This window comes from Electrona antarctica (genome assembly GCF_951216825.1).
Source record: "Electrona antarctica genome assembly, chromosome: 1".
NCBI lineage: Eukaryota > Metazoa > Chordata > Actinopteri > Myctophiformes > Myctophidae > Electrona > Electrona antarctica.
The window spans coordinates 10,465,267-10,475,299 of record NC_136806.1 but is presented as its reverse complement, the minus strand read 5'-3'; the positions used below and the strand labels follow the sequence as shown (position 1 = coordinate 10,475,299).

Sequence of the window (10,033 nt, the reverse complement as noted above, 5' to 3'; positions counted from 1 at the left end):
TCAGTAGTTATAAGGGCATGTGGTGGTAATAGGCGTGGGGGCGTGGGGCGTGGGGGGAGGGAGTGGTGCGGGCGGTGCGGGCGCTATACGCCAACGGCGCGGTTTGCTCCCGCACCGGTGCTTCGTGCAGTTGATGGACGACGGCAGCAGGAATAAAGCACGCAGCTGGCGCACGGCCGGCCGCGACAGGAGGAAGTAGAGGGGCGGGTTCCAGCACGGCGCCAGGCACACCAGCAAGATGGCCGACAGGGACGCCACCTCCCACAGCAGCGACACCTCCGTCTCCTCGCCCCCCGTCGTCGCAGGGCAGGTGGGTGACGACGCAGACAGCGCCGGAGACGGCGTTGGACTAAAGACGACACTCGCTGCCGGTCTGCCGCTGATGGGAGAGGCCACCGAGCTAACATCGGGCGACATGACATTGACGAACTCGAGCGCGTAATAAGGCAGCCAGCTGACCGCGAACACCAGCGTGGAGCCGATCAGCAGAGCGGTGGCCTTCTTGTTGCGGCGGTCGGTGGCCGCCAGCGTGCCTCTGCAGCGGCGCAGGTGGCTGACGATGAGGCCGCAGTGGACGGCGATGCAGAGCAGAGGGGCCACGTAGTACACCAGGAAGGCGGGGACCAGGAAGCCCAGCCACTGGCCGCGGTCCACGGACCAGGTGCAACCGCCGTCAAAGTGGATGTAGGTGACCTTAGGTAAAGCCATGGTCACAGACACCAGCCAGATGACAGACACCGTCACTGCGCTGAACGACAGAAAGAGAGAGAATTTGCGTTTCAGATCTTAATGGTTGCCCTTCCGTCATAATATTGTGATTGATATCGTATGAATTTTCAGTATAACTTTCCTCTTTGACCATCAGGTCAAAATGTTGTGTGTCAAATACGGTGTCCATACGTGACCTTTGGCACGATCGAAATGTCTCAATAGAAGAGCAGCCACCCCAATTACCACCCCCAATTACAGTATATATGAGTTATATACTGTGCCAGTCCCCTCTCGTTTTGTCTGCGCCAACTGCGCTAAAGACTGTCACTCCGGAGCAGGGCTGTCCAGCCACAGCCGCCGCTGCAAAAAAACATGACCACTCAGGCGCAACCCATCGTCAACACTGACGGACGGATGCCTATGATGATGATGACAGATTGGACAAAATCTTTCATTAAACAAGTGATAGTACTGCATTAAATGAATTAAAATGTATACTTTTGAAAAAACAGAATTATTTGGCCATGGACTCGATTGGAATAAAGTTTCTTCTGCAGTATTGCCAGAATAAATGTTTTAAATGGCCATCTTGAATACTGCACTACTCAAAATATCTTTGTCTTAAATGTCATTATTTGCTCCACAAAGGGTTGTGGAAAAGAAAAAGTCCCCTATAGAACAAACACTCCCACTATGCTGGCTGCCATCCACTCACTGCGTGTCAGTCAGCTGAGCTACGGCTGTTGTGACCTAAAAATGTTGACATGAAACTTTATTTATATGCAAATTGGGCATAAACATGGACTGTTTTGTTTCTGAAGGCCATGCATCTTTTGTCAGGAGTATCCTGGTACCAGTCAAGGATAGTCTAAGAAGGATAAGACGCGAAGACCGTATGGGCGACGCCATGTTGCTTTGGAAGGAAAGAAACATGCGCAATGGGCTATATGCAGCCAACACTTCCGCGTTCAGCTTCCTTGGTCTCAACTGCGCATGTTTCTTTCCTTCCAAAGCAACATGGCGTCGCCCATACGGTCTTCGCGTCTTATCCTTCTTAGACTATCCTTGGTACCAGTGACCAACTCAGTGGCCTTGTGGTTAGAGTGTCCGCCCTGAGACTGGGAGGTCGGGGTTCAATCCCCGGCCGGGTCATACCAAAGACTGTAAAAATGGGACCCAGTGCCTCCCTGCTTGACACTCAGCATCAAGGGTTGGATTGGGGGTAAGTCCCTGCGACATACTAGCGGCATGTCCAGGGGGTGTACTTGTACATCAAGCTGCCTCACGCTACAGAAACAGGAGATAGGCTCCTGCCCTATGGGCCTCATGGCTCGGCAAGGCTACTTACTTACTATCCTGGTTCCAGTAGAAATGCAGAGACATGGAGCCAGTTGCATTAAATGGCCATTTAAGGTATGACTATAGGCTACGTTTAAACTTAGTGTGAGGTGGCCATACCACAGCGAGTGTCAAATGTACAGTAGAATGAACTGTTTCCGTAGCCAGGCCATCAGGCTGCTGAACAGCCGGTCACTATGTCAAGTCGTAGGCTAAGTGTGATTCTGTGATTCCCCGAAAATAGCAGATTTACGAGCTTGCAATGCATCGCAGTACGCCACTTTGAGCTTGTAAATTGGCTATTTGTGATGAGCAACACGCCGTGCAACCAAGTACCTAGGGCAGGCCATTACATGCATTACATGCTGGTCCATTACATTGGAATTCTCAATTTATAAAGGGAGAATGTTTTTTGTGTTTTGTTTGCCCAAGACACTGAGGAATTCTCTTTATTACACACTATTGATATTTGCTTTGAGATTTTTACTCATATCTTCTATTTTTATTGAAAATGAAACTGCCACTTGTTTGTAGCTTGCATAAAAAAAAATGTTACCCACATTTTTGAGAGCAATGTTTAGCTGTAAATGACATTGTGTGTGTTTACATGGCTGTCATGTTGGAAACAGCACTAAATCAGCGGAACACAGCAGGTGCTCCGAGGGTTTGATTAGGCATCGGTCTGTTATAGAGCGGAGCGGTCATTATTCAGAAATAACAGACCGCTGAATTTGGCGAACGACCAATCAGAATCAAGCATTCAACCAAGCCGTGTAGTAATGGTTGATAACATTCGAAGCGGGTGGTCCTAGGGCCTCACTCACACCTATCCATCTAGCATACAATGTTGTATACAATGTTGTATGCTAGATACAAAGGATGTAAACAAAGGCTAAGTGTCATGGCCGCCCCAGGGCATTTCCAATGGAAGTCACATGGTTTGACACAACATTTTTGTTGTACGGCTTTCGGCTGTGTTTCGACTGCCCCCCTCCCCCTCATACAACAAAAATGTTGTGTCAAACCATACACTTGGTTGGCTTATATATACGTACACTTGGTTGGCTTATATATATACGTACACTTGGTTGGCTTATATATACGTACACTTGCATCGGACTAGCAGGCGCTCTCGCCGGCGGCATGACGATGCGGTACCTCAGCGCCGACAGCGCGGCCAGGCTGAAGATGTCCACGCCCGCCGTGAGCGACGTCGTGAACCCGAGCAGGACGCAGATCCCGCCGCCCAGCTCCCAGCCCTGCGAGCTGGCGCTCAGGATCACGCAGGGCATGGTGAGCAGGGCGCCCAGGTCGGCCAGGCTCAGGTTCAGCAGCAGGACGGAGCTGGGCCTGGAGCGGCGCCGCGGGTTCCTGTTAGGGAAGGTTTTGATGTTACTATAAGTAATTAAACTGATCGGGAAGAAGCAGGACTGCTATGTCAGGAATCAACTTCATTATTTTATTGTAGATGTCATCACACCAGAGAGAGACTTCACTATAGTGTCTCCCTCCAGAGCCCCTTACACATGTCCCAGTCCCACACATCTTTATACTGTCGGGTGTGCACACAGACGTAACAAGAGATGCTAACTCCTTACATGGACTCTATTCTATAGTTGACAGTTGACTCAAACACAGTCGGCATGTTTGAAATAGGTTTGCAATTGAGTCGGCAGTCTGTAATGAGTTTGTCATGGAAGAACGGGATAATCATATTAAAAGTTAAAAGTTTAATCTACTATAGTAGGCTACATTGAATTAATCAATACCACAACATTAATTTTTGCCACCACGTTCCTCATCAGGACCAGCCACATGAGGAGGTGACCTCCGACCCCCAACAGCAGAGACAGCACGCTGACCAGCGGCAGCACCACGTCGAAGGAGATGGTGGTGTTGGTGGACACCGTGTTGAAGAGCAGGTTGACGATGGCAGGCATGGACGGACACTGGAGTATACTGGACTGGAGTGAAGTGTTGTCATGTGTTGAGAAAGGATGTGCAAATTGAACATTATAGACAAGGATATCTTAGCATGTGTGAAAGATTGTTGACAAAAGAGCAGGGATGGCTTCAGGGGGAGAATGCAATGACATGAAGAGAAGGCAATCTGAAGTGTTGTTGATGCATGGAGAGAGGTGAAATACACTGAAGGAGGTGCACATTCATTTTGCTTTGAACGTGTCACAACTCACAACATGCGACGGTCTCCTTTTATACAGTATGTGTGCATGTCATTTTGTTCACATTCATTTCCAGTGGTGGACAATGACTAATAAGGTACACAATATAAGCAATACTACACACCACCAACACAGGACTACACAACACCAACATAATAATACAACACAACACCAACACACCATACTGAACTCATCAACACAACTACACAGGTCTGAAGCCATGCAGCACGCACGCACGCACGCACGCACGCACGCACGCACGCACGCACGCACGCACGCACAGGTAAAGAAACCGTGGCATGCACTAATAAATATAGCATGAGAGAAGACTACAACTGAGAACAAACGTGTCTGCGGGGCGGGCCTCATTTTTTCTCAGCTTCTCCGTCTTCGGCCTACATGCATACTAAGCCTATTGGTTTGCCTTTTCATCTGTAACTTGAAATTCACCGGGTGTCACTGCATGTGTCCAGAGTTTGACTGACAAGCCAGGTGGGAGTTATAAGGCCGGGGGTAAATTCGTGTTGATCCCTGTACCGCTTAATGCTCTTACTAAACAAGAATACACAACTGCAGTCTAGCTGTGTCCTATTGATCCGTTTCTGTGTAGTTGTGTCAAGTGAACACTCACTACACACACAATAAAACACCATGTTGATTCAACTCGGACGCTATCCCAAAGTTAAATTAACAATTATAGAGTTTGTTCTCCTTTACTACTGGAAGTTCATTATGTTGTTTTGATGCAATCTGAGGGGAAAAAATAACACGTTACACTTCGCTGTGCAGGCCTTCTCTATTATTACATGCCTCATAAACAAAATCATCTCTCTCTCTAGAGCAGCCACAGTTATAGTGGAGTGCACAGAGATCAATGAAGCATTTACAAAAAGGCTTTTGAAGGACAGCCTGCTGTGCTAGCTATAGCAACACAACAATGACAAATCTAAGCAGAACTCAAACACAAAAGCCTCACCCAGAAGTGGAGGAGGAAACAAGTAGGTGACTTTCAATCAACCTGCACCGATTATGCAATCAAATCAACGTTGATGCGTACGGGCCAACCGACTCACTCAACCTGCAACAAAAGAGGAGAATGGAGATGAGACGTCTACTGTCAGCGTTGCAATTAGAGTTGAAGGCCTCATGCATCCCTTTCCTGCCTGAACAATTAATGCCTGAATCATTTAACATAGGGGGCAGTATTATGCGTGTCTTAAGTACCATGTCTTATGCCTTAACTTAAGACCTGGAGGCGTGGCCAATGCTGTTTGGCCACTCAGAATAGCCAAATGGCATTGATCACGCCTCCATGTCTTAAGTTAAGTAATAAGACCTGGTACTTAAGACACGCATAATACAGCCCATACATCTTATTAGAGTTCACACAAACATTTATATTGTTGGACATTTGGCCAGTGTGTGAGCATGCGCACAAGTCACAAGTCACAAGTCACATGGAATCAGATTTTTACAAATGCGACTTGAGACACGTTTCAGAGCTGGTTTCAATTCAAATCTGATTCAAATCTGATTTCAGGATTTACAGTCTCAAATAAATTAAGCCAGCACACGAAAGCAGCTGGCTCTAGTAGCACTGTGTTCGAATGAAATATAACCACTAAGTAGCCATCGAGCCTTGCGGTGTGTGTGTGTAAGTAGCCATCGAGCCTTGCGGTGTGTGTGTCATTGAATAATATTGAAAGCTGACAGAGTGTGCCTTCAAAGTGTTATGTTCTGCGTTCAGGTCAATTACACCCTTAATCAAGTAGAAGCAAATGAATTAAGAATTTTGATTCCAAGGCATATTAAGGCAGCGAACTATAGCAGCCCCCAAGCAACTACTTCTCAAAACAAACATGACAGTGCTTTGAATTTAGCAGAAGTCCTGCTGAATAAATATGTCCCTTTAGTAAATGCAATCCGCAGAATTTTTTTTACTAAAAAACAAGCATATTGCCGTTGGCTATTTAGAAGTGATGGGCACTCAAAATGTACGGCAGTACATTTTGAGTGCAGCACACATTTGAGTGCAGCACAGTACAGTAGAGCTGTAGAACAAAGGGAGTCTACCAACGCGCCTCAAGCCTGGTACGGCTTGTCCAGTGCATCACAGGAACAAGGACACTTAATGCAGAAGGAGGGGAGGACACTGAGCACGGACATTTTAAGCCAAGGTGCTAGTATACAAAAGCGACTAACGTTTCAACCTATGCTGTCTTCATCAGAGTCATTGTATACTAGCTAGCACCTAATAAAAAGGCTTAACCCATCTTGGGCCGGAACCCCTTTTGGTGTTTTAAGCATTATGTTATACTTTAGCTATTGAAAAATAGCAGATCTACAAGCTCATAGCGCAGCACCGAGTGCTGCGCTACAAGCGTGTAGGTCTGCTATTTTTGAAAAATCGTGAAAATGTAGTGCAAATCTTTGAATATATATTCTTTCAGAGCGAACATTTTTAACTCAAATCTTTGCTTCTGGGGGGGGGGGGGGGACATAGAAAGAACGACTGACATAGAAACATGGATTTTTCAAGAAAACATTTAGAAGATTTGTAGAATCGTCCTAACTGGTCCAAATGGGTTAAAATGTCCGTGCTGCTCCAGTGTCCTCTCCTTCTTCTACAGTAGAGCTGACTTTTCAACACAACAGCAACTTATTTAATTTACCTGAAAAGTATTGAAATACAGATATCGTCGCTGTCGGGGGGAAACCATTATGTCCCCAGTGGCGTGCACAGACATTTAGAGGGGCAGGTGCTCAAGTTAAAAAAGGGCACCTTGTGCAGCGCGTGGAACCGGCCGGTTGCCTTAATCCATTTTGGGCGGGAACCCCTTTTGGTGTTAGCATTATGTTATGCTTTAGCTATTGAAAAATAGCAGATCTACAAGCTCATAGCGCGCCACCGAGTGGCGCGCTATGAACTTGTAGGTCTGCTATTTTTGAAAAATCAAAAAAAAAAAAGGGTTTTTTTCTTTTATTTTCAAAAGGGCCCATTGCCAAAAGGGCAGGGGGTGCTCTAGCACCCCCTAGTGTCTATCTGTGCACGCCACTGCCAGTAGCAGATCTATACAAGCTCAGAACGCGTCACTTCTCGTCGCCTTTCGAGTGTGTCGATCTGCTACTTTTGATGCTTTTGTGTGACGCTGTAGTCGCACAGGTAGATCAAGTAGGGCATGGGTGGGCAACTTTGACGGTGGAGAGGGCCTATATTTTTCCACCCTGACTCCAGAGGGCCTCATTGCATATTACTGTTATAGCAAAAATAGCCGATCTACAAGCTCAAAACGCGTCGCAATGCGGCGCGTTTTGAGCTTGTAGATCGGCTATTTTTGCTATATTTGAAATGAAAACCTGAATATTTGTTTTGCTATTTTTTAATTGGAATCCTGAAAAGTAACCTTTTTTATTGAATTTCAAATGCATTTAGTTATAGTTATGTTAAGTTTATGAACTGTTGACATAGGCTAACTACATTGGACACAAAAAGACAATAACATTTTAATACTAGTACTAGTCATGAAGTAATTAAAGCGGGTTTGGAATTGTAACAGCTGAAATCAATACTATATCAGTATTCTGATATTAACATGAGGGCCGCATTAAGTGAAGGTGGGGGCCGCATGTGGCCCCCGGGCCGCCAGTTGCCCACCCCTGAAGTAGGGCATTCATTTACGAAAAAAACTAAAAGTTAGAATATGGAATTAAGAGGTTTCTGCCCGACAGCAACGACAATAATAGTCTCTAATTTCATTCTTGGACTTAAATAATTGGAACAAATGGCTGCTTTACATCTGCTATTTTTGAATAGCCAACATATAAATGGACGAAGTTGTACAAAAGCTGGGGACCCCCTGAGACCCTCAAGAACCCATGTGCTAAGTGATGGTAGAACACTTTTTTTTGTAAAAGTAGACACAGTAGAAAGGCTATCGGAAAGGTGATTTTCTTTTTAAAAGGAATGTTACAGACATAGAGGACTCAGTTGTAAACTAGTAAAGGGCTGTCTTCAATTAATTATTGTGACTATGATGCACATTGAACACTATAACATAAGTTACTGTATTATCTGTTTAGGCAGTGGCGTGCACAGACATTTAGAGGGGCAGGTGCTCAAGTTAAAAAAGGGCACCTTGTGCAGCGCGTGGAACCGGCCGGTTGCCTTAATCCATTTTGGGCGGGAACCCCTTTTGGTGTTAGCATTATGTTATGCTTTAGCTATTGAAAAATAGCAGATCTTCTTTTTTTTTCAAAAGGGCACATTGCCAAAAGGGCAGGGGGTGCTCTAGCACCCCCTAGTGTCTATCTGTGCACGCCACTGTGTTTAGGCATGAAAAAATACACACTAAAGACGGAGTGCTGTGAATTTTGCACTTTTTCTGTTTTGTATGTGTCTATGGAGTTAACATTACTCTAGTAGACCGGTTAGACTATTCAAATATGTCTTCCCTGTGTATTTCTTTGGTTTCTTCCTGAAAGCCTTTGATCTCATTAAGTAACAGATGCTGCTTTATAGGGTCCCAAAAAGGCTTGGGTCAGCCCTGATCAAACGTGGAGAAAATGATGAAAGATGAAGAAATACTAAGGAAAAGGTAGTAACTTATTGACAGTAATTGGCAGCACAAGGCTACTCCATGTTTCATTTAATTTGACTCAAATTGAGCTCCAATTTGACTGACATGATGCTGTAGGTGGTCATGCATTGTAGACACTTTGATCCTTCTCAAATATCTGCAGTGTATTTGCAGATATTTCCTTATCATATCTTAACATAATATCTGTCTTGTGCCCCAGGAAAGGGACATCAGATTTTATCATCACGTGTGAAATTGGTGTTTATCTAAACATAATCAAAAAAAAAATACCATTATTAATGGTATTTTTTTCTTTTGCTTTGGCTGGATCCAAAAGTAAGAAATTTCCGTTTCTTGCCTGTTTTACACTACTCACACTTGGCGCCACGCCGCCACATAGCTGGGCTTTTGCCGTTTAAATGGAAAACATCAAAATGCAAATCATTGTACTAGTGTGCTGTGCTGTGCTGTGGCACACACTGCATGCATTGTTGGACTGACAAAGTATAATAAGAACACTGTTTTGGTGTGGTGCACCGAATTCAAAGCGAAATGGTCAGAGAGCATCTGTGTTCAAAAACAGAGGACTATATAGTGCTCCTCCAATCCTGCTGAGAGGGAGATGCAATTTGTCAGGTGTGCAGCGTTAACACTTACCTCACACGGTACCCTGAAAACACTGGACTGCTCCGACTGGGACAACAAGCCATTCATACATTCACCGTCCACTCGTCCGCTGCACAGAGAGAGAGAAGAGAGAGAGAGAGAGGGCACGCACCTGCGTCCCTCCATATGTGTGCTCACCCTCTCAACTCCCAGCAGTCACTCTTCACCATCCACACGAATGTGTGCGCGCGCGCACGCACGCACGCACGCACACAATTTCTCCCTCTGTGATCACACACACACACACACACACACACACACACACACACACACACACACACACACACACACACACACACACACACACACACACACACACACACACACACACACACACACAGTGTGTATGAAAAAATAATGTGTCGAGGTGCCAGTTCAAGGATTGTCTGTGTTCATAATTCATGTAATCCTCCTGGCCATGCAGTCAGTCTATCTAGTTTACAGTAATTGGCTCCGTATCTACAGCCCACATCAATAAGAATGTCAGGAAATGAAGCCACAGCGTTGTCTGCCTGCCTGTCTTCATTCCATCCTCCCTCTGGCCTTGTTGTCCATCTA

At 45.6% G+C, this 10,033-nt stretch overlaps 1 protein-coding gene across 1 annotated transcript; it reads right to left on the bottom strand.

Annotated features, from left to right (window-relative positions):
• LOC306912557 (somatostatin receptor type 5) lies at positions 1-5,250 on the bottom strand (the record flags this gene model as incomplete). The annotated part of the gene is made up of 4 exons (XM_079488874.1): positions 5,209-5,250; positions 3,843-4,013; positions 3,157-3,416; positions 1-748 (listed from the first exon to the last, which is right to left on the bottom strand). Exons 2-4 carry the CDS (start codon positions 3,987-3,989, stop codon positions 1-3), a joined length of 1,155 nt encoding a protein of 384 aa, XP_079345000.1. The 5' UTR covers positions 3,990-4,013; positions 5,209-5,250.
• Positions 5,251-10,033: the final 4,783 nt, after the last annotated feature.